This window comes from Thamnophis elegans, chromosome 9 (assembly GCF_009769535.1).
Source record: "Thamnophis elegans isolate rThaEle1 chromosome 9, rThaEle1.pri, whole genome shotgun sequence".
NCBI lineage: Eukaryota > Metazoa > Chordata > Lepidosauria > Squamata > Colubridae > Thamnophis > Thamnophis elegans.
Window position 1 is genome coordinate 55687609 of NC_045549.1, and position 25765 is coordinate 55713373.

At 39.1% G+C, this 25765-nt stretch overlaps 1 protein-coding gene across 3 annotated transcripts in view; it reads left to right on the forward strand.

Annotated features, from left to right (window-relative positions):
* Nucleotides 1-2693: 2693 nt before the first annotated feature.
* The window catches only part of SH3RF1 (SH3 domain containing ring finger 1), a 42208-nt gene continuing 19136 nt past the window's right edge, over nt 2694-25765 (forward strand). For 2 of the 3 annotated variants that reach the window (XM_032224260.1, XM_032224262.1), the window contains exons 1-6: nt 2694-2979; nt 4648-5110; nt 10058-10333; nt 11300-11395; nt 16878-17180; nt 18547-18663. In XM_032224260.1, the coding sequence (XP_032080151.1) occupies nt 4733-5110; nt 10058-10333; nt 11300-11395; nt 16878-17180; nt 18547-18663 (1170 nt within the window). In that variant the 5' untranslated portion in view covers nt 2694-2979; nt 4648-4732. The remainder of the gene's footprint in view (nt 2980-4647; nt 5111-10057; nt 10334-11299; nt 11396-16877; nt 17181-18546; nt 18664-25765) is intronic. The other variant, XM_032224261.1, reaches the window with a different exon arrangement.

Here is a 25765-nt window from a genome sequence, read left to right on the forward strand (position 1 = left end):
TTGTGTATTTTCTCTCTGGTCATAAAACCTGGCCTTTCAGTTATACTAAAGAGTTTTGTGTAATGGTCAATGTAAATTTCCCAGTTTAACCCTCAGATGTTACTTATTTTTTTTGTATTGTTCTATTATTGTAGAAATCAGCTAAAGATGATATCTGGAGTATGACTTAACTTTTGAAGCCCATTATGAATTATTTCTCTTTTCTTTGATAAGACAATCTTATCAAAGGATTTGTCATTATTAAGTAAAGAGGGGACTTTTTACAATCTATGGTGGACATGTGATAAAGCAAAAAAAAAATATGGAGTATGTTTCCTATTTTAATACAGAAAATGTTGAAAATAGAAATAAAAATAAAACCAGAACTTTTCTTTTTGGGCTTAATGGAAAAAGATTTGGAGAAAAAAATTGGAACTTTGTTATTATATATGCTGACAGCAGCAAGACTATTATATGCACAAAAATGGAAGGATTCCTACTCTGGGTGAATGGTTTCAGATATTGATTGAGGTGGCTGAAATGGCTATTTTGACCACTCTTATTAAAGAAAATAACATAAGTACTTTTGTTTTCACATGGAGACTGCTTCTGAATGGGTTTGCTTATGGATCACTTTCTTTTTCAGAATAAATGGTTCAGTAGCCTTTTTCACTCTTCTGAAGAATGAGGTCCTATCATTGTCACCCTCAGAGAGGTGGTTATGTATCTGGTTAACATTTTTATCAACATTTATATGCATTTAAAATTGTTACTTAAAGCAGCTAGGAATTATGTAAAAAAACATTAATATCAAATTATAGAATGCGATCTAAATGGATTTAATTTAATCATTACAAGACATCATTTTTTCATAAACCTATAACACTGAATTTGGGTTATTCTGTAAGAAACAGGATGGAAAAAAGGGAATAATTTAAAATAAGAAATTGAGTTTTAAGGATCCATCTGATAATAGAAGTCTGTCACAATGAAGAAAATATAATTGGTCGTAACCAATGCTTAATACTAATAGAGTGAAAATTCAGAAAAAATATTTAACAAAAGGAAAAAAAAGGAAACACAAGTTGACATCTAAAAGGGTTTCTAGAAATTTCAAACTAAAAAATGAGGGAAAACATTGAATTTGAGAGAATAGAATTAAGGAACGTTGAAATTTCATTGGTGAGCAGAGACTCACAAATAAAAAACAGTTCTTTACGAACATGATTTGTTGGAACTATATTTTGTAATTTTATTGATAAGCATATTCTGGGAGTCCATACAGCTGAAAATTGCCAGGGTTGAAAAAGACTTATTGAACACTTGTTCTAATCCCCTATGTTTAATTCAAGAAAAGAACTGGTAATTACCTTGAAAGATTTTTTTACAGGGGAGGGAGCAATAATCCATTATTTTATACACATCATTGAACAAATGTTTCTTCTATATGGCCAGCAGTCACTTCCCAATTTTCCAGTCCCTTTGTATCAGTGTGTTATACTGCAAATGTTTTCAGTTTTGCTTCCTTAAGCTGCCCAGCACTCCCACCAGCTGGCCAAGAGGAGCACTAAAATGTCAGCTAGCCAGCATCCTTTCCTTATTCTTCCTTTAATTATTTAAAAACAAACAATTGTGGGGATGTGGCAAAGGTGCTATCAAGCCACAAGAAAGTGTGGGAAAAACAAAGCACAGCGGCACTCTGTTGGGGGAGGGGGGCAAGGGGCTGATTTGTTGCATTACTGCCTCCCACCGTGGAATCACCATTCCACAACCACAATGGAAGGCATAGCAAATATGTTAATAAAGGGAGTTTGCTAGAAGCCTCACAGTATTGTTCCACATATAACACCATCGCAGAATTTAGATTTCTGTTTCTCTTGCAATCTACTGAACAGGATTATAACATACTGTATTGATATGGCCATTCATGCATCTTTCATACCTTTTGGTCCCTTACACAAAGCAGTTCGATCCTTTTCTTAATAAACTACTACATTGGAATCTCTCCTGTTTTTTAACTAAGGGTCACCTTTTTTTTTTACAATACTGGTGGTAATATGAAGCTTTCTTGGCACTGGTGTATCCGTCCGTTTTTTCACCCGATCTTCCGAACCTGCTCTACATAGCAAAGCAAGCGGGGTAGGTCTTTTCTTCCCTGGATCCGTGCACTTGGGAGTCTCTCCAGACTCTGTCAGCTTGCCCGATCCATGCTGAGCCAGAAATGTGGGGAAACCTTTCCAAGAAAACTGATTAAAGGTTCCTTAGTATTTTCAACTAAAGAGACCCTATACCGAGGAGGGATGGAGGAAGGGAGAGCCGAGGGCCTGAAGGACGTGAGTGGCCGAGTAGATGGGCCGGATCCAGGGCCAGACATTAGCCTGGAGCGATTGAAGCCAAGATGTTCTAAGGCAGTGTTTCCCAATCTTGGCAACTTGAAGATATCTGGACTTCAAGTCCCAGAATTCCCCAGCCAGCATTCGCTGGCTGGGGAATTCTGGGAGTTGAAGTCCAGACATCTTCAAGTAGCCAAGGTTGGGAAACACTGTTCTAAGGGAAGGGAGAGCCGGCTGGTCTACCAAAGGGAGCAGCACTCCTTCGGAAGAACTCTCCTCTCCTCCAGTCGACTCCCTCTCGGGAATCGTGCGTGCGAGAGGCGCTCCGTGCTCCTCCCGCCGAAGGAAGAGGGAGTTCCAGGAAGTAGCAGCTAAGTGGGCAGGACTGCTTGAGCGCCGAGAGCCCTGTTGGCGGTCGCTCTCCTCCATCTCGGAGCCAGGCTCCTTCCTTGAGGCGGAGCGGTGGTCTCGCCTCAGCCCCCTTTTAGGAAGGAAGGAAGGAAATAGGGAGGAGCGGAAAGAACAGAAGCAAAGAGGAGCCTCCTCTGTACTGGGGTGGAGAGAGCGAGCGCGACGGCGGCTCCTCGCGGGAACAAAGAGGCGCGAAAACGCGAAGGCTGAGGGGAAAGCGGCTACTCTTCGTCTCGCTCCAACGGCCGCAGAGATGGTAAGTTCTGGGAAAGGGAAGTGGAGGGCATGTTGAGCGCAAATAGCGTCTTCCGACTCTTAGCACCTGGCAGCGGTGTTTCGCGTCGGGCCGCAGTAAGGCTCCGCGATGGCCGTGGGGACGCTCCCCTGGGATAGTTCTTTCCACAGCGGCTAGGTCTGTATTAGCTAGTCCAACCTTGGGTCCTCCACCTTTGGTAACGAGACATAGCCACTAAACCTCGGTAGAGACCGCATTAGCCCTCCAGCGATCTCCTGGCAAAGCGTGTATTTCCCGAGAAAAGGCAGGGTCTTCTTGTCTCGCCTTTTGCTTATGGGGATACGATCTCTGTCGTATACTGAGCAGCACATCACTATAACGCAAGCTAGACACGTACGGGAAGCCATAATGTTTAATTTACACTGTCCAGGTTTTCTGAAGCACGGCTTTTTATCCTGTTACATTTGGTTCCATTATTGCTGTCGTTGTTTTGTTTTCACTCCAAATAAAATATTAACATCTTTCCTATATGCATTGGAAGCAGTTCAAAGATGTTCCCCTAGATTATTTGGCCTTGGAGTGAACTCTTAGTGAAGTATCTTAGTGAAGTATCTATTTGATGTTTCTCATAAAATCTTAGGGCATCATCCTCTTGCTCTATGTTAGCTGCCACTGTCCTGTGCTAGGAACCTTCTGTTATTGGCTCATGTGTATATATGAATTTTACAATGTAAAACTCGAAATAATTTAAGTAATGCATATCTATCTATACAATGGATGTATTTAAAGTAGCCTTGCCAATGACAATAATTTATTTTTTATCAAGACTGATGAAAAAGTAATCATTTGCTGAGTGTGTTTAGATTTCTGTTAAATACTGCTCTTGGAATTCTCACCAGAACCCATGCTGATGTCTATTGGAGTATTACATAATGTCTCCAAGAGCAAAACTATCTTTTTCTCTTGGGTGGAAGTTTGATAGCTTCCCTAAATTTTCAATGTGAATTTTAAGAGATAATTGTTAACTATAGTATGTTGCTTCTAGTAATAGATGTCTTTTTGTTTTAATACCAAATTTTGATGATCAAGCCAGCCGTTTCTTTTTCATAATTGCTTTCCTATTTACATTGAATTTTCAGATATTGTCTACAGTTTTTTAAAAAAATATCTGCTTATATTACTTTTTGTTATAGAAAGGAAAATGTCTTAAATTCCATATTTGAAAATATGAATGGAAATGAAGATTGCTAGCAGCAGTAATTAATGTGGACTGTGTAAACTTAGAGTTTGAAAATTAATGATATTGTGATCTTGGCCATTATACTGACTTCCTCTGTTGAAAGGCATAACAATACCTTCGAATGATGCTATTTCAGTTAAGGAGGCACTAATAAGATTTGTCCTTTTACATCCCAAGATTTTGTCATTATAGAAGCTGTAGAGAAAGTTGATATAAGAAAAATATTATGGAAATTATTCCCAAAATATGTCTCCAGATAAATATTAAAGCAATGAAGCCTGCACTTTAGACGAGAACACTTAAAGTATTTTTATTTATAAAAACTTTTGTTTTTAAAGTTATTGATTTGTTAGGCTGTCTCAAAAGAAACACATTTTTTTTACTGTGTTGGAATGCTATTCTTCATTTTCTTTTGTATTGATCTTTTTTTTTCCTTTCTCAATTTTCAGAAAGAAGAGTGAAAAAGGCATGGATATAACATGAATTGCTTAACACGTTCAGAAATAGGAATTATTTCTCAGTTAACTAAATAAAATGGATGAGTCGGTCTTATTGGATCTGTTGGAGTGCCCTGTCTGTTTAGAACGTCTGGATGCTTCTGCAAAAGTCTTGCCTTGTCAACATACATTTTGTAAAAGATGTCTCTTGGGCATTGTGAGCTCACGCAATGAGCTTCGTTGTCCTGAATGTAGAACATTAGTAGACTGCAATGTTGATGACCTTCCTAATAATATTTTGCTTGTTCGACTACTAGATGGCATCAAACAAAGGCCTCAGAAATTGACTAATTTAATGACATGCTCAAATTTATTAAGGGGCCAAACCAGCACTGCTAATTGCATTCAAAAAGACCTAAATAGTTCTCAAAGTGTTCAGCAACAGAGAGTACAAGCACAAAGTCCACCTGTTAGGGTAAGTGACCAATGTGCTAAAAATATAAATTTTGGGGATGTTTGACAATCCAAGGAAAGTAGAATTATGGTATGATTCATTCAGAGGGCTCATCTAAAAAAATTCAGCAATATTTTAGTTTAATGAAAAGAAAATTAACCATAAATTTAAATATATGAGTGTCACATGGAGCATTGACTGCACTAGTTTTTTGTTGTTTCTGAAAACAATGGCAGAATCTAAAAGTAAAAATTAAAGGAAACACATTTTGGTTAAACTTTAGAAAATATTTATAATGGAATTGGTTATTTATTGATGGAATTGATTTCCTTGTCTATATTGTTGAAAAGTGACTATCTCCTGGCAATGTTGTAGTTTCATCTTGCTTTGTAGATCTTGCACTCAATGCTACAGCGACTGTTGGAAGCTGTAATCCAAAATATTTATAGGTAGTATCTACAGCAAAATGATACCAAAATGACAACTTATGCACAATATCATCATGCAAATACTGCCATTAGGTACTTACAATCCAAAATCAGACACAAATATTTAAGTTGTGACATTTGCATGATGTTTATTCCTTGTCATTTGCCCCTACAGAATAAGCAATTGCCTGTATTAGATTAATATCCCTGGATTACATTATCACCAATATATTCCTTCCTAAATAACATTTACTGGTAGTTGATAAAAAAAATGCTGTTTCTTTAGCATAGGAATGCATTGTTTCTTCTGTCTGCTTTCTCTCCCTGAACTGAGGATGCTTTGGACAGCTGTTCTTCCACCTTTTGCATTTCAATTTTTAACCCCAGTGTTATATGTGAACTGCTATAGTTAAGCTTAATAATGAAAAGAATGTTAGAATGCTTTGGTAAGAACCTATGAATCCTTTTATGTATGGGTGAGGGAGAGAGTACACACTTATTTTTTTTAGGCTACTGTTCTAAAACATTTGTCAAATTTTGGAAACAAAACAGATTTAGGCCTGAAATTGAAGACCTCTAAGAAATATCAAGGTTATAGGAAGAATTGGAAATTCAAAACATTTTGCCACTTTATGGGAAGCTACTAGGAGTTAAGGACAGAAAGGAGACTACTTTTTTTCCTAACCCCAATGTTTTCCATATAAATACAATTAAAATTAAAATGTATGCTTTCAAATGGTATTTGTGCAAAACTTCAGTTCCTAATATTATACCTTGCCAACTAGCCAAACTGCTAACTGCAGTTTTTTTTTCTTGGCTTTAATTGTTTAAACTAAAAATATATGTTTGTTAGATTCCTGCCTTTCAATTCCTGGTGACTAAAGACATTTCAGATTTTTCTCTAGAACAGTTGAGGAATCCAATCAGCCAACAAAGTCTTTAAATTTACTGTCACACAACAGAGATACTTAGAATGCAAGAGCAACAAAATTTCTCCCTTTTTCTTGTTCTAGATAACAAAGAATGTTAGTTAGTTTTTCATATATATCCACTTATTCTTTTAAATTTAGAAAAAAAAAACTTATATTCGAACCATTCCATTAAAGTTATATAGTTCCATTTAAGGATTTAAATGTTTTCAGTTCCATTCAGTATGAATAGTCAATACTTATATTCTTATACTGAGGCCTGACTTAATTTCATGGCAATTCATATCCCTGAATGTATCAAAGTAGTTATTTATTTCAACTTTATTCAGAAATTAATTGAAAATATAATTTCATAAGATGATTTGTATAAATTTATTTTTGCTTAGTCGCAGGTCAGATTAGATTCCTTAAAAAGGTTTATCTCCCATCCAGTAATATTTGCATATGCAATGCCTCTGGGTATAGTTTGAATTTGCTGTGCAGTGATTAAGTGCTTCATCAGTTTTGAAGAATGCATTGTAGTTAGACTGAAAAATAGTTCAAATAATATAAGGAGTGAACAAAGACTTAAAAGCACTCAAGTATTTAAAGTATTTTTGTTTAGTTCCTTGACTTTCCCATACTTAGAACATAAGACTATTACATTCTTGTAGAGATTGGCTCCCCACAGAGATGCAACTAGTTGCTAAGAAAAGGAAAAGATTCAAAAGCTGTAAGATCCTTTTAATATTATAGTGTAGAGGTAAGCAATGTGAGGTGTTGGATTACAACTCCCTTAAATTCCCACTAGCGTGAGTTGGATCAGGGGTATGGGAATTGTAATCTAATGTAATATAGATAAACACCTGATGTAATTTGTCTATCTTTATTTCATTGTAATTTGTCTAAACAATGTAATTCCAGTGCCAGGCAAAACCTGATAAATATGACATTTAAAAATGTTTTTTTAATATTATATTTGGATGTATTTTACTTTTTACCTGCCTTGTATTTAAGTTGTGAGTCTTTCAGAAAGACTCATGTTAAAGACATTTATTTATGCTCTTGAGCCTTCTACAAGTATTCAAGATTGCCCACAAAGGACAGAGGTATTTTTCTTTGTTATGTGTGTGTGTGTGTGTATGTATGTATGTATGTGTATATATACACATACATACATACATACATACATACATACATATATGCTTTAAAATAGCAGTTCTAAGAATCAAAAGTAGTTGATTTAACCAATGTTTCTCAGCTTTGGCAACTTTAATATGTGCGGTCTTCAACTTCCAGGATTCTCCTGACAACATGTTGGAGAAGCCTAAGAAACATCCATTTACCTGTATCCTGTTTATATAAATGCTATGTATTTCTAAAAAACTCAAGTGTTTTAAAGTGTTTTAGCATTCTGTGCAAATAATTAAAGGATCCAACTTTTTCAAATTCTTTAGAGAAAAATAAATAGTGCTGACTATTTCACTATTTGGAATCTGTTCTGGAACACTAATAATTTATTCCTATATTTGCAAACAGAAAGTGCTATTTCATTTTTATTATATTATGATTAAGTGATGTAAACAAAGGATATGTTTAGCTGATATTAAATTATTGTTCATAGTAAATGTGTAAAATGGGACCATGTTCACATCACATGTTGCAATACTTCTTTCAGAAAAAAATAATGTATAGCCTTTTAAAGTCTAACTTCTCAAATGGTATATAACCAAAAAGAATCTTTTACAGAAGTTAATTGTTATATGTCTTCATAGGTAGGCTCAGACTAGTTTCTTTGAAATTGAGAAATTTAATTCATGCTTTTTCTTCTCATTTTTGATTATTGAGTGATTATTTTTAGTGTTGGCCTACCAATATCCATATAAGTATTAAAACAAGTAAAATAACAGCAGCAACATCATAGTTGAAGCCTCATCCTTTTTCTAATACTTTTATATCATATAACTGTAAAAAAGTATTGGTTGTACTATTATGACTGCCTTTTCCCCTTAGGTATGAAGGATGTATATGCTTGAAAGTAGTGAACACTTTCATCACTGCTTTCTTGTACAAACAGCACCAGTAATATATGATTACTATGGTGTCATTCATATAAATATCTAAAAGAAATAAATGTTAAGATTTAGTCTCATAAAATGAAATAATGCTGCCGCCACTCGGCAGACCCGCACAGCCCAAAGGAGGAGAATAGGCCAGTTAGAAAGGTGCATTCTCCTAGCACAGTACCGAGGCTCTCAGCAGCTTGCGCAGGTCCATTAGGCTGCAGCCACTGTAAGTGTGGAAAGCCAGATCAGAAAAGCCCAGGCCCAGCAGAGATGCGGGGGGAGGGGATGGAACACAATCCTGGCTGGGCTTGGGCAGTCACAGCGCCGATGGCCGCCTTCTGCCTGCTGGAATAGGCGTACTTTTACCACCTCTACTCAGCCTTTCTAGCTGGCTGCTTTTCCTCCATGATAGCACTGGCCTAATGGACCTGCGTGAGCTCCACAGCGCTTTGGGGGCGCTGACTGAGTGACACAGTTCCTCCTGAGGTCCCTTCCCTGGACTGAAGGCAGCCTTCTGCCTTGCAACCCCCACCCCCTCCGCATCACTGTTCGGAGCTTGTGTGTCTGTTGGCAAAGTAGGGCTGGTGAGAAGCAAGCCAACTAGGGAGTGGGCGGTGTCTCTGCCACTGGAGAGGGAGGGTTGCAGCCAAATTCCGGGAAGGCATGGCTCGTGAATAGTCAGGCTTCCTTCTGCACAAGTGGGCAAGTGCCACACTTTCCCCCATTTCCTGCAGGGCTTGCTGGCAAAGCACCCCTCTCATGCACCCACCACTGCAGTCAGGTGTATGAGGGGAACACACTTCACGCGCAGCCAAGGGCAAGATCCGCGAGGGGGCCAAGGAGATGACCAGTGATGACATGATCTCCAACCCCAAGCCAAAAGAGATGGGAGGGAGTAGGCAGCAGTTGTCCCACACCCTACTCACCTTGTCTTTGCCCACAGTGGGAGCAGTAGCTGAAGGCAGAGGCACAGGGGAGAGGAATGAGGTTCTGCAGGCTGGATGTGTTGGGCAACCACATGCCTTGTCCCAGCCACATGGGATGGAGCAGGTGTGTGATCCGCATCACGTGCTTCACCCACCCCCGCCCCTCTGCCTGCTGCTGATGCGAGTGCCACTGCCGCCATGCCTATTTCTTGGAGCGTCAGCTGTGGAGTCCCTGGCCACCCCCCATTCCCTCTGGCAGTGGTGGCAGATGAGGCACCTCTTTCCAAGGCCCCCGTCAGCCGGGAAAACCCAGCCATGCGAGGAGTGACAGGTGCGGGGCTGAATTCCACCACTGAGCGGACCGGATAAATTGTGTCAGTGGGCCGGACCTGGCCCGCAAGCCGTGGTTTGAGGTTCCCTGATTTAGATAATATACTTGTGTATTTTTTTTAAAGAATAGTTGGTGGGAAAATTATAACTATTGATAGCTAAATTAAAACTATAATTATCACAATATGTATTGTTCAAGCATTCCTATACATGACCTATGGTTTAGCCTTATTAATTGGTTTGCCTCTGTTTAGATGTGGATAGGTTATTTACATTTTGTGACTAAAATGTACTTGATTTGTTTCTGTAGGGGGTACCTCAGTTACCTTGTGCCAAAGCATTATACAACTATGAGGGAAAAGAGCCTGGAGATCTTAAATTCAACAAAGGTGACATCATCATATTACGTCGGCAAGTTGATGAAAATTGGTATCATGGAGAAGTTAATGGTATCCATGGATTTTTTCCTACCAATTTTGTCCAGATAATTAAACCATTACCTCAACCTCCACCTCAGTGCAAAGCACTTTATGACTTTGAAGTTAAGGACAAGGAAGCTGACAAGGATTGTTTACCCTTTTCAAAGGTAAAATTTTATAGTTATATTTTCATAGTCTCAGCAATGTTGAAATACTTGTTAGTCTACAAAATTACCATCTATCAAATGTTGTTATAATTTTTCATCTTACTATTAACTTTTTTCTGAAGAAAATCAAAGTTATATTTATTTTAAATTTAAAATATAACTTTAAATTATCTTGGAGAAATAGTATTTGAACCTCATTTTCCATTTCCAAGATTAACACTCTGCTGTACGTACAAGAATTTGTGATACGTTTTTTTGTGAAATATGTAAATAAATACTTACAGTATGTCCTTTGCTGTGTGCAGTATATTTTGTTTAGGAAACTGTTAGTTTGCTTGCTAGAATTTTTTCATTGTCCAGGCATACTTATACCAGGAGCCTTTTAGAATCAATATTGTGTTGGGCCAGGTAGGCTTCTGATTTATTTATTTTGTGATCCTCCAAATATAATTTAAACAAAATACTCTCAGGAGCCCCATACAGTAAAACCAATGATAAATGATGCTGAGATATGAAAGCTAGCAATGTCTTAAAAGCCAAAATATCCCTGTTCTGTGTTCGAAGTTTTCTTAGTGTCTTTATCATTGACATTTCCTAGTTCATTAAGCCCTAAAAATATTGCATGTACATACATTGAACAATTGGTATCTAAGTGTTGTAGATGTGCATAAAAAGAACTAAGAATACATAACATAGAATTCAGATATATTGAGATCTGTACTCTAATGCTGAAAAAAGGCAGTTGAGTTGCTGTTTCTCAGCAATTATTTCATTTGATGATTAGCTCCTGGAATGCTTTTCAAATTCTTAATAATAGGAGCATACTATTGAAAGAAATTTTCATCTGCGAATATGCAAGTTTACTTTTTGACTTTTTAAAAATCTCTCTAGTCTGAATGCCAGGGGAAAAATGTTTAATTAGAACTTGGAAACTTTCCTACCTTTTATTTTCTTCTTTACATCCAGGATGATACTCTTACTGTGATTCGCCGAGTAGATGAAAATTGGGCTGAAGGAATGTTGGCTGACAGAATTGGAATATTTCCTATATCATATGTTGAGGTGAAAGAATCTTAAGTTTCTTTAGTGTTGAATTAATGTGAATACACACACAAACACACTTTATCCTAAAATCCTTTTACTTTGGATTGCATAGATGAATAGAAAAAAATTAAAAGTTAATCAAAGAACAGATTTTTTAGCAAATTGAATCATTTATTATTATTTATTTAGCATATGATGAGAACATGACAGAAGAGAAGTAAATATATATATATATATATATACACACACACACACACACACACACACACATACATATATATATATATATATGCAATCCATATAATTATGTACAAAACTTTTATGGGAATATGGCAGTGGCTTCATCTGGATGTCTAATTCAAATGTCCAGGTGATCGACTTTGGCATTGCTTTGTGCAGTTTTTTTAGGGAACCAGAGAATGCATGTTGCGGGCAATCTTTCACAATATGTTTCATAGTTAAGCAGACTCCTTCCATCCTCTTTCCATCCATACAGAGCAGAGGCAGTTTTTCTAGTATCACATCTACTTTGTTCAATTTTGTTCAAACAGAGTGAGGCAGATCAAAACCAAATAGCATCCTTTCCTGAGTCTCATCCTTTTTTTTATTTTGGTGACCAAAACTTGCAATATTCCAAGTGTCATCTTACCAATGTCTTATAAAGCTATGTTGGAGAAGGAGGGCAAGCCACTTTTATCTGGACTTTATGGCTGTCTCCCGGAAGAGGCCACCATTTTCAGCATTCCCACATTTCCTCGCATCGCACTGAAATGGCAGCTGCTTCCGGGAAGCCGTCATGTGCCCTAGAAATGAACCACTCTATTTTGCTTCCCTAAAGTGGTCTGCACAGCACTAAGGAAACCGCTGGAGATCTTCAAAAAGTACCTGCCCAATGGGTGATTGGTTGGGGAGTATCCCAAGAAGCAGGGAGGGAAGCATGGGTATGACAGGATGGCAGAAGCCTTGGGAGTCCCAGGGCAGAAAAGCCTAGGCCTCCCAGCTCTTTTCCCATCTCTAAAGATGATGCTTTGTTTAATGACCCATAAATTGAGCACCTTCTGGGAGAACAGGGTGGGAGTTGTAAAACAAGGCCATCTTGCTTAAAGGCCATCACCATCTGCAACCATAATGGGCAGTCTTCATTATGATTGTAGGTTGATTACTAAAGTTCATATGAGTTGATTATTAAAATTAAACAGCATCTCACTGAAGAAACAGAGTTCAAACCTAGGCTCTTATCTATGAACTGCCCTAGGCATTATCACTGAACTCCCTTTAGCTTCTCATCAAGAAATCAAATCTCAGTCATCTATATGACAAACATATACTCTATGCTCACCACTTTATCAGGAAATAATAAAATATTGTAAAAGTGATTATTAGTAACATTTGAATATTAACACATTTGCACGGTAATTTTCAGTATTCAGAATATTTTAAACACATGTCATAATAAATACTGAATACTTATGAAGTTGGCTAAATTTCCTAGGAATGAGTTGTTTAGAGTTATATTCAATTCTAACATATATAATCTGGCCAGTATTATCCCTGCTGTAATGAATGGTTCATAATAGTGCTCTTTAAATGAGACTTAATGTTTTAGCCTTAGTTTAAATTACAGTATTCACATCCTTAGCAAAATTTCCAACCAAATTATGGGTTAGAAAAGCTTACCTTTATCTTTTTTGGCAGTAGCTTGCCCAGTCACAAATGAAAATAAAACAAGACATTGTTGCTCTGTGTAGTTCTGGTTTTTCAGAAGTTTGATTTTTCATATTTATTGCTGAAATGAAAACTGCTATAGCAGATTCACTCTGAAGGAAGAAATTTGGGGTATTATAGGGGACTAATGCAGTTTATTACTGAACACTGCATTATTGTCCCAAAAATAAGACCTATTGCGAAAAGACCTAGATGTTTTTTATGTGTGCACATAATATAAGCCCCCCCCCCGCCCCAAATAAGTCCTACTTAAGAACCTGTGCAACCAGCCGGCCACCCACTCCATCTGGTTGTGGCTACAAGGCCGGTGGGGGGGGGGCGGCGTGGAACCACCTCATGCACCTCTTACTGGCTTGCCTCAGGGCCTCCGCAGCCAGGCCATCCATGCCCCAACAACTGCCGCATGGCAGCAGCATCAACAGCCATGTGCAGCAGGAGCCCACTTGGCTGCAGGCCCACTTCCGCTTGCTCGCAACTTCAATGAAGCAGGAGGCGGAGTGTGTGCTGGTGTTGATGTCATGACTGCAAGGCGAGGCATGTGTTGGGGTGTAGATGGCCTGGCTGCAGGGCCCCTGAGATAAGCCAGTGCATGGCATGTAGAGCAGCTCCACGCCTCACCTAGTCACAGCACTGGTGTATTGCTCAGCCTCCTACTCCGTTGTGGCCACGAGCAAGCAGAAGAAGTGGGCTGGTGGTCACACAGGGTCTTTCTGGATGGGGCTGCTGTAGCCACCTCTGCAAGGTGAGGCAGGTATCGGGGCATGGGTAGCCTGGCTGCAGGGGCCCTGAGATAAGCTGGTGTGGGACGCGTGAGACAGCTACATCCCCCTGCCTCATGGCAGCAGCACTAGGGCACCATGTGCACGCGAGCAAGCACAAGAAATGGGCTTCCTGTACATGGGAAAAAATAAGACATTCCCGAAAATAAACCTTAGTGCTTATTTTTGGGCCCAAAAGAAAATAAGACCCAGTCTTATTTTGGGGGAAACCCAAGTAAATACAGTTTAGATTGTGATTAAATGTGATTATACAGTACTTTTAATAAAAAGGAAATCTTGTTAGGTTGTCATGGTGAATAGGCAAGTTTAATAAAATCAAGCTTAAAAAATAGAAAGAAAATATTATGCCCAATACAACCTTAACATTTTAATTTATAAATGCTGCTAGTGCATTTTATTGATTAAGAAATTTTCAGCACCTGTTATGTAATTTATTAAGTAATGAAGAAGGATTGTTAATTTTTGCAAACTCATAAGGAATTTGTCTTCAGTGCATAAGCTGCGGAGATTGCTAAAGCACATCGCTGCTGATCGCTGCCTGAAAATGCGATGTGCAGAGGCCAAAAATGGGGTGTGCAGAGGTGGCAATTGGCGGTGATCGCCGGCAATGTGCTCTGGCAATCTCCTCAGCCTTGAATGGGTCTCAAATGGAGCATTCAGAGGTGAAAACACAAGGCGCAGAGGCCAAAGATGCAAGCCGTCACGGGGGTGGGGTGGGGGGGCAATTGCAATCCCTGCAGCCTGGAACAGGTCTAAATGATGATGTGCAGAGGCAGAAGGCTGGGCGGGGCTACATTAGGTATATAAGGTGCACCCAAATTTTCACCCTCTTTTAGTTTAGTTTAGTTTAGTTGCGTTTATTTATAGGCCGCCCTTTTCCCTGAGGGGACTCAGGGCGGCTAACAACTTGTATGGGAGGGGAAGACATACAATAACATAAAAACACAATATATGATTAAAATCAAGCAACATTCATTCAACATTCGGGTGGGGGCAGATTATGGTCTTTACCCCCAGGCCTGGTGGGATAGCCAGATCTTGAGGGCTGTGCGGAAGGTCTGAAGGGTGGTGAGGGTACGAATCTCCACGGGGAGATCGTTCCAGAGGGTCGGAGCTGCTACTGAAAAGGCTTTTAGGGGTGGGGGGGAGAAAGTGTGTCATATTCTGAAAAATATGGTAAATTGTAAAGATACAGCAACAAGATTATAGTCATAAGTAGAAACAAGATAGGTAATAAGATGGATGAGAATAATAGTAATGCAGTCTTAGTAAATAGTTTGGCAGTGTTGTGGGAATTAGTTGTTTAGCAGAGTGATGGCATTTGAGGAAAAGCTGTCCTTGTGTCTAGTTGTTCTGGTATGCATTGCCCTGTAGTGTTGTTTTGAGGGTAGAAGTCGAAACAATTTATGTCCAGGATGTGAGGGGTCTGTAGATATTTTCACAACCCTCTTTTTGACTCGTGCAGTATACAGGTCCTCAATGGAAAGCAGGTTGGTAACAATTGTTTTTTCTGCAGTTCTAATTATCCATTGAAGTCTGTGTCCGTCTTGTTTGGTTGTAAAGCCAAACCAGACAGTTATACAGATGACAGACTCAATAATTCCCCTGTAGAACTATATCAACAGCTCCTTGGGCAGTCTGAACTTTTTGAGTTGGCGCAGGAAGAACATTCTTTGTTGTGCTTTTTTATGATGTTTTTAATGTTAGGTGTCCATTTTAAGTCTTGAGATATGATGGAACCTAGAAACTTGAAGGTCTCTACTGTTGATACTGTGTTTTCTAGTATTATAAGAGGTGTTAGTATAGGAGGGTTTCTCCTAAAAGTATACCATCATTTCTGTGGTTTTGAATGTGCTTAATTCAAGATTGTTCTGGTTCCACCCCAAGGCTAGTTGTTCAACTTCCCATCTGTATTCAGATTCGTTGTTGCCTCAAATGAGGTCAGTCACTGTTGCATCACCTACAAATTTCAGTACTTTAACAGGTGGTTCTTTTGAGATGTAGTCATTGATATATAGAGAGAAGAGAAGTGGAGAGAGCACACAGCCCTGGGGGGTTGTAATGTAAGAAGTTCATTAGCTAAAGGTGTGAAAGACAAATAGTTTCATACTGATAGTTAAAATCTAATCTTAATAATTTAGAATACTAATGATTAACATGACTTCTTTGAGGGAGAATAATGCAAGTCCCACAATTGCCTGGCATGTTGCCTTTAAATTAACAGTCTTGGTATGTTATATAATAAGGAAGATATTGCAGTTTTGGCATAAATCTGTTCCAGCTTCTTTATCTGCTAACTTTCACATTTTTACAGTAATAAATTGACTTTTGGGGAAAAAATGTTTAAAGGGGCGTTGGTACTATACCTTTTTATAGTCTTCCTCTAAGTTTATAACGGGCAATAAAGAGGTTGAAGTTTACAGATAACTGGCAGCCTTTGCCTTTATGTTTGTGGTTTATATATATTTATTTTTTCCTGGAAGTCTATTGTTAATTTTGATTTCTTTAAAAGTCTATTTAATAAGTAAATTTCTGATAATTTAAACAGATTTAATTGCAGATAAAATTGCCTTTTTCTGCATCTATCTACACCCCATAAGATTAGAGGTACATATTAGTTAAGTAGACTCCATACCAACTTGAATCCTGTTTTCTATGATTATAAATCAAGCAATATGTGGCTGTACTTTGTGATATAATTAAGCATAAATATTACTTTAGCTGTGATCCCAAAGAGGTATAAGTATGACTGCAGTAATTTACTTCATAGATATTTTTTCAATATTATTAAGCAGTCAGTGAAGAAGAGAATAAAGATTATATTTCTTCTCTTCTCACATATACATACATAGAGCAGCCAAATGTAATGAATTACAAAACATTCAGGATTGATACAAAAATAAAACTTAACCCACAATATGTAATTACAATGGAACTAACACAATTTTTATTTTAATCAAATGATAGGATTAATATTTGTATTTATTGTCTTGCAGTTTAACTCAACAGCAAAACATCTTATTGAACTAGACAAACCATCAGTTTCTACAGTAGATTCTGGAGAAGGCACCTCTGGTACATCCCATTGCAATTCAGTTCAAAAGCATACTGATGTGAAGAAGAATACCAAAAAACGCCATTCTTTTACTTCCCTTACCATGTCCAATAAGGCTTCACAGTTGTCTCAGAATCGTCATTCAATGGAAATCAGCCCTCCTGTTCTCATCAGCTCCAGTAATCCAACTGCTGCAGCACGGATAACTGAGCTTTCAGGTCTTTCTTGTAGTGCACCTTCTCAGGTAATTAAAATATAAGTAGAAACTAAGGTATATCATGGCTTTTTAAATGACAGTTTAAAATATTGTCAAAATAAATGGGGTATAATTATTGATCTAAATATTTTTATAATTGTGTTAAAATAAGCAAATCGTATTTATTGAAAATAATCTTGAATTATTTAGTATTGTTATCTGAAGATGGCTGTGCTTGTCTATGGAGATTCACAGTCATCCAGGCCATAGTTGTCCCAAAGGTGCTTTTTCAAGAGGCAACTGGACTTTCTTGTTTTTCTTTGAAGACGTTTTGCTTCTCATCCAAGAAGCTTCTTCAGCTCTGACTGGATGGGGGCGGGGGGAATGGAAGGATTTATACACCTTGCAGACAGCTGGTCATTTGCATTCCTTTGGAGAGTCATTGAGGTGCATGTGCATCATCGGGATCACCTAAGTAGTGCAAATGGGTGTGGAGCAGTGGTGGGTTCCGGATCCATACCGGTTGGAATGGGCCCGACATCGTGCATATGCGTCGTACCTGCCTGCGACTCCTCTGCAAGCCTCCGCGACGCTCCAGCTGCTTGGCAGAGCATTGCGCAGGCGCCATACGCACTATGCGCATGTGCGGAAGCGCCGAAGGCTTAAAGGACAGGTAAGGAGCTTGGGCGGGCGGGTGGGCCCTCTGGAGCACGTACCGGGATGGTGCCCAGTGCTCCGGGCAGGCTCCGGTCACCCGTACAGGGTTGTACCGCCTGCAAACCACCACTGGTATGGAGCCTTCTTGGAACTGTTGAAAAGACTGTGTTGTAGACGAGAGATAGATGTTGTATCCTTTCCCCTTTGTTGAGAGAGGGCTGTTCAATTTTGACATAGATGGCCTCTTTTACCCTTCTTTCAAACCAGCAGTCCTCTGTCCAAAATGTGGATTTTGCTGTCTTCAGGCTTTTGTCTTTTGTCTTTTAAGTGCAGATGGACTGCTGAATCTTGTCCTCATGGGTTTGTTCTCCTATGTTTTGCCATGCATTTATGAAATGGTCATTTTGTTTTCCCAATATACAGTTTACAATATTATAAGATACAATATAAAACAATTAGAGTGTTAAAAAAATAAATATTAAGAATTCAAACATTAAAATTAACAAAAATGGATATGATGACTTGTTATTATTTATTAATAATATTAATAAATCTAATAAACAATCAAATATATTAACAGTAACATTTGTATTACATATTTGTACTTGAAATGCATATAAATTTAAGACTAGAAATAATTTATATTAAATATAAAAGTAATATTTGGTTGTAAAAGTATTTTACTTTGTTCACTTGTGGAATGAATGGATTTTCTGGATGGGACATTAATTATGTTTAATGTATCTACTATTAATAGGTTCACATTAGTACCACAGGACTAATTGTAACCCCACCACCCAGCAGTCCAGTAACAACAGGACATTCATTTACCTTTCCACCTGAAGTCGCTTACCAAGCTGCTTTTGCTGTAAGTGTAAGTATCATTTCACAGAAGTTAGAATAGTAGTTATGAAATTTTATCTCACTTGGCACTTTGAATTCTAGAAACTATATCTTCTGGACCTACAGTGGTACTGCAGTACGCATAGTTAATTGGTTCCTGGAGGCATGATGAGTACAAAAAACTATGAGTACTAAACACATTTTTCCCATAAGGAAAATATAAAATAATAAAATATGCATAAAATATTTTAGGAAAAGTCATTTGCATGCACATATTAAGAAATACATATACATTAAGTGAAATGAACATTAAAAACTATGCAATTTCATGTAAAAATTAAAAGAAATACATGCAGAAATTAAATGGAACAAACGTTTCTATTCATATATGTTAGATTAGTCATGACAAGCCCAAAATAATGTATTTATGTATAATAAGTGGTAACCTTGAAATTTCTTTAACTTCCTATTGACCTAATAGACCAGCGATGGTGAACCATTTTTTGCTCGCATGCCATAAGCGGGGGGAGCGGAGGGGGGTTGTGCACGGGCGTGCTGCACCCATAATGCAATACATGAACCTCCTAGTGAGTATGCGCGCATGACAGGCACTCTCCTCCATTTTGCATGCTTTTTTTGCCCTCTCCAGGCTCCAGAGGCTTTATAGGAGCCTGGGGAGGGCGAAAACAGCCCCCTGGAGCCTTCAGGGACCTTCAGGTGGCTTCCCTGAAGGCTCTGGAGGACTAAAAACGGCCCTACGAACAAACCGGAAGTCTGTTCCCGAACTTCCGCTTTGCCCATAGGGCTGGTTTTTTGCACTCTGGCAGCTTCAGGGAAGCTCCTGAAGTCTCCGGGGGTGGGAGGCTGTTTTCACCCTCCCCAGGCTCCTATAAAGCCTCTGGAGCCTGGGGAGGGCGAAAAATGGCTTTAAAAAAGGCTGAACTCTACTGGCCAGCATGTGCATGTGTGCTGGCCAGCTGACAGGGCAATGCCTAGCATGCCCTGACAAATGGCTCCGCGTGCCACCTGTGGCACACGTGCCACAGGTTCTCCATCCCGGTAATAGACAAAACTATCACATAATGTACATGCAGTATAGGAGAGCAAAAGGCTGTCTATTGCCAATCTAGGCTAATAAAAATCAGGCTTGTCCACATGATGATATTGACTTAAAATAAAAATAAATGTCAGTCCTCCCTCAGCTTAAGCCTTTAAGTAAGAATGATTCTGGACTCCATTTAGTGAGAAAGAAAGATATAGTTTACTAAAGGTCAAGCAGAATGCAGTAAAGCAAAACCAGAACTGAAATTAGTGCACCAAAATCCCTAAGTTTATCTCCCCCCAAATACGTTCCCATCACTGGTCTCCCATTGTCCATCTTATTGAAATGACTTGTTTTGGGAACAATCTCTTTAACTGGGGCTAGCTAGTATATACCTACATGCTGTTTCCAGCTATCTGACCTTGAGGTTGTGTCTCCAGAAGATACAGCGAATAGTGAACTTTTCCTCCTCCCATTCAGGTCCCTGAACTCCCAAACTCCTGGCAAACTGGCATCAAGCAAATGCAAAGTGCAAGGTGGCAGTTCTGACAATAAAATTGAGTGTTATTAAACTGCTCCAGGTGCATATTTTTCTGAATTAGTATGTGACCCTACTAATAATGTATTTTTCATAAGTACAGTAGATATTTCAGTGCAGGTTGCAAATAAGACATAAATGATGTTAAATACAACTGAAAAATGTTACCATATGATAACAGAAACCCTAAACTAGAAATAAATGCATCCCCCCTTCTCTCTTTCTCTTTTTCCCTTCCTCTCTCTCTCTCTCTCTCATGGTATAACAAAATACAATATTAATGAATAAATAATAAATCCACAAAAACAGCATATAAAATGTGTATGAAAATGAAAAACACCAGAACCAGGTGTTCTGGAGAACCAGTAGCGGAAATTTTGAGTAGTTTGGAGAACCGGCAAATACCACCTCTGGCTGGTCCCAGTGTGGGGTGAGAATGAAGATTTTGCAATATCCTTCCCCCAGGAGTGGGGTGGGAATGGAGATTTTGCAGTATCCTTTCGCTGCCATGCCCACCAAGCCATGCCCACAGAACCAGTAGTAAAAAAAATTGAATTTCACCACTGACCAGAACAGAAAATTATTTTTAAAAAGGCACAATCCAAAGAACAAAATTATGAATAAATTTAAATTATTCATGAGCATTACTAGAGTGGCTTAGCCTATGGCCTGATATCTAGATCATTTAGCCTTTGGATAGAAGTGTGATTATGTAGTTCTTGCAGGGATCCAGGGAACCTCAAATTTCACCGCCCTGAGTCCCTCCGGGGAATAGGGCGGCATACAAGTCTAATAAATGGAATGGAATGGAACCTTCTGAGGGGACATTATGTCATAATATGATGTAAAATTTGCAGGACATTCTCACAGTCTTAGTTAGTATTATCAACCAGTCCCATTGTATTTCCAATATTGGAACCTGCCATGGGTGGTTCAGATCCAATTGAATACTTTTCAATTTTTCCTTGAAAGATTAAAACCAGAGGGGCATTGTACTCGATCAGACACCAAATTAAACAGATCTGGGTTGGAAGCTGCCTGTTCTTGACACCATGCTGTCTCAATATCAAAGTCTTCTCTAACTAATTGCTGTCCAAATTTCCATGGCAGGTTCCAAAATTTGAGTCTGATTTCATTGTGACAGTCCTCTTGTGTAGATAAAAATCAGTTTGCCTCACTTTATATCACTCCTCATTATACTATACAGTGCACAGTTTTCAGCTTGTCACTTGTTCATCTAAAACTATAAATAGTGAGATTGGTATCATGGGAGATATGTGCAACAGTGGTGGGTTGAAATATATAGTGGATATGGATATTTTATATTCGTGTAGATTTATGTTTTGTTGTCAACTGGAGTGTCCTCGATGGCCGAATCTGCACATGCTGAGCGGCGCCGCAGCTGATCGATATGGTGCCGCTATAGCCGTCCGTCCTGTTATTTGAGTAATAATGGCTGAAACCCATCGGGGATTCCCACATAAACTTTTTTGATTTCTTCATTGAGAATGATGCGTTACTGACTTCCTCTGCCTCTCATTGATCATTGTCAACTTAGAAACATGTATTTCTGCGCCACCCAACAGGGCTGTCATACTTTTTATTTGCTTTTTTATCTTTTGAGGTATTAGCAGAAAGAACTGACCAACAAACAGCAATATGCCCCTTCTTTCCACAATGCCGACAGGTGGCTGTTTTAAAACGGCAGTTGCACCTGAGGTGATTTCACCCACATCCTATACAGTCATTTTGGGGCAATTTAGCCTGCCAGTCACTATGAGGCAACTTAGCTAGTCGTTGTCCTCTATTAATTGGATTTGATTTGAGGTGGCTAATGTCCTCATCTTCCTCAGTTTCCCCCTCCTCAAATTCAAATTGCTGATTCACTATTCCACATTTAGTGCCGTTTTGAACCCCAGTTATACAGGTGAAACTCAAAAAATTAGAATATCGTGAAAACGTTCATTTATTTCAGTAATGCAACTTAAAAGGTGAAACTAATATATAAGATAAGACTCATTACATGCAAAGCAAGATAGTTCAAGCCATGATTTGTCATAATTGTGATGATTATAGCGTACAGCTCATGAAAACCCCAAATCCACCATCTCAGAAAATTAGAATATTACATGCAATCAATAAAACAAGGATTGTATATAAAACAATATCAGACCTCTGAAAAGTATAAGCATGCATATATACTCAGTACTTGGTTTGGGCCCCTTTTGCAGTTTGGGCCCCTTCCTCCTTGCTGCTCTTCCCCAGTTTTAGCCACGGCCAGTTCTAGGCTGGACGTGTGGTTGTATTTCTGATTATAATGTTCTTCTTACTAATTGGCTATTTCTAAAACTTTCGTATTTCATCCCCTGCCATTCTTAAGATCTTGCAGGCAGGGGGAGTGCTTGTATTAAGCAAAGAGCTTTGTCCCACGCTGCGGAGCTAGCCGCACGGATGGGACGGCCGTTTTAAAGCGACAGAGGCTTTTTTCCTGTCAGCTTGTATTAGGCAGCGGAGCGGCTCCGACGCTGCCCTTTCGAGCGGATTGCTGGAGGTGTTCATCCCAAATTGTATAGCTAAAAGTCTATAGAGATTCTTGGTCATCCAGATCATGGTTGTCCCAAAGGTGCTTTTTTCAGGAGACAACTGGACTTTCTTGTTTTTTTTTTTGAAGACATTTCGCTTCTCATCCAAGAAGCTTCTTAATCTCTGACAGGATAGTGGGGAATAGAAGGATTTATATTTATATTCCTTGCAGACAGTTAGTAATTTTAGAGGATCGTTGAAGCACTTGGAGGCTTATCCATGTCCTCAGGATCACCTGAGTAGTGCTTCTGGTTCCTGTAGTCTGCTTTTTTTCTGAAAATCCATTTCTACTCCTACTCCATCCCAAATTGTATAGCTAAAAGTCTGTAGAGATTCTCAGTTGAGCTGAACAACACTGACTTCATTGGCATCTGCTTGAACAGGAGCTAGGAGTCCAAGATAACTCCCAAGTAATAGACCTGCTCCTTCAGGGGAGGGTGACCCCGTCGAGAATTAACCTTGAAATTGGAGTAAAGCCAAAGGTGACTCTCCTCCTATGAACAAGATCTTGCTGGAATTTTAACCTTTTTTATGTTATCTATTTCATCTGTTTCTAATGGCAAATAAGGACGCCCACAACATTTCCTTTTTTGAGTGGCAATATATGTTGACTATCACTGGAACATTAATGATACTTCTTTTCAAACTGAATAACTTCCCTCAGTAGTTTAATGAAGATGTACAATAAGATTCAATGTCCCTCCTCAGTAATGACTGATGAGAACTGCCTGTTTCAGAATTACTGTGAACTGGTACTTCAAATTGTCACAGTTGGCCCAGAAGGATACTGTCATAGTTACTAAATACTGCAGAGAGGTTTAATATGACCAAAAAGAACTTCCATCCAGATCCCACCATAAGTCATTTTGTACAATTTCACTGATGCCAAGATCTGGATCTCATCTAAAAGGGATTTGGGTTATCTAATTCATTTGTCATCCCCTGTTGCTGAAGCCTAACATCTCCACCCCCCACCCCCCAATAAAATGAGTTGGAAATTGTCCAGTGTAACTGGATCTAGAGAAAGCCTTTTTAGAGCAGATACACCATGCCTCTTTGGAGGCAGATGCTATACCATCCCTTCCTCAAAGAAATATTAATCACCATTCAAATTCAGTTGTACATATCCCTACTGGCTTCCCAAATAAGTGACAGAGGATATAGGTCAGCCCAAAGCTGACACAATTCGTAACTATAGAGAACCTTTTCTGCTTCTTTCACTAGCTTAGAAGAATCCCAAGTAATCTCTCAAGATATTGCCACAGTTATCTCATTAAACAGATAAAATAGTAATATGCTGAGAGGAAATGTGAACTATTTTATCTATAGAGAATTTTGTGAATGGATTACAGTGGCTGACAGAAATGTCTTCTCCCGTTTTTCGCCAGCAGATTGTTGGACACAATTTGTATACACAATAAGAGGATAGGGCTTGCCCGTGGTCACTCAGATCTTGCCATTCACTCTTTGTATTACTGCAATGCATTCTACATGGAGCTGCCCTTGAAAACCATCCAAACATTACAGATGGTCCAGAATATAGTATTCCATGTTTACCATATTATAATCTTGTTGTATGGGCTGAACTAATTTCCAGGTGCAATTCAAATTACTGGTTATCATCTTGAAAACCATACTTTACCTACAGGACTTATCTTTCTCCAATGGCATCCGCCTGTCCACTAGACCAGATAGTATGGGCATGCTCCAGATCCTTTCCCATAACATTGCTATCTTGTGGTCATTGGAAGTGTCACTTCTCCATTGTACTACTCAGTGGTGGGTTCCTACTGGCATTACTACTGGTTCAGTGAGCAGTTCGGAACCCATCACTGGTCCTGCTGTGTAAAACATCTTCCCCTCAGAGATCTAACAAGCCCCACCCTTTTAACCTTCAAAAGAACTTTAGTCATGGTTCTTCCCCTAAGCATCATGTTAGGGTGAGATCCGAAAAGATAAGACTATAACGATATTCTTATCTTATAATGATAATGAATATAATTGTATTTAAGTACAATGACAATAAAGATTATACTTAATGATATAATTGCATCTGGAAAATATAGTTATGACATTAGATTTTTCTGTTTTGCATTACATTGTTTGGTTTTTTTATTGCTGTATATATTTTTTACTTTTCAATTGTAAGCTTCCCAACATTTGCTTTAAGATGGGCAACTATATGTAATCCCCAGGTTACAAGTGTTCCCTTAGTGAATGTTCGAAGTTACACAATCAGCGCCCCCTGATGTTTATGAGCAAGTCCCGAAACTACAAATCTTGCAGCACCCTGGCAGTTGTTCACCTTTACAAACAACTGCAAAGGTTCTGCAACATTTGTCCTGCACTTTGGTGGCCAAATTGGAGGTGCGGAGGTGCAGGCCCACCCCACCGACACTCTGTTTAAGCCTGCACAGGCCTTGCCTGGCACATTGCAGGCCAAAATGGAGGTTTGGAAGGGCGGGCCAGCCCCTCTGACGCTCCATTTACGTGTGCACAGGCCTCATCCAGCAGTTTGCCTGCCAAAACGGGGCTTCACTGAGGCCTGCGCAGGCCTCACCCAGCACATTGCAGGCTAAAATGGGTTTGGAGCGGCAGGCCCAACCTTCCAACACTCAGTTTAGGCCTGCACAGGCCTTGCCTGGCAGATTGCACATTTTGCGGCAAACTTGCTAGAAGAGACAGCTTGCTAGATCTTCACATGGTAAGTAACCCGGTGTAACGGATTGGGGGGGGGGGAAGCAATTGTGCGGAGCATGAGGTATTTCAGTGGGTTGGGGAGCCTTGGGTGGTCTTACTCAGGTGGTCTGTTTCATCACTAGGCCCATGGCCTTCCCCACCATGAAATACCTCATCTGCACTTAACGAGCCTCACATTTGATTAATGAATGTGTGGGCAAAAGGAGGAAGTGTTCGTGTTCAAGGTATGAGATTCACTCCTATGAATCCTCGGGTTATGAATGGAATGGG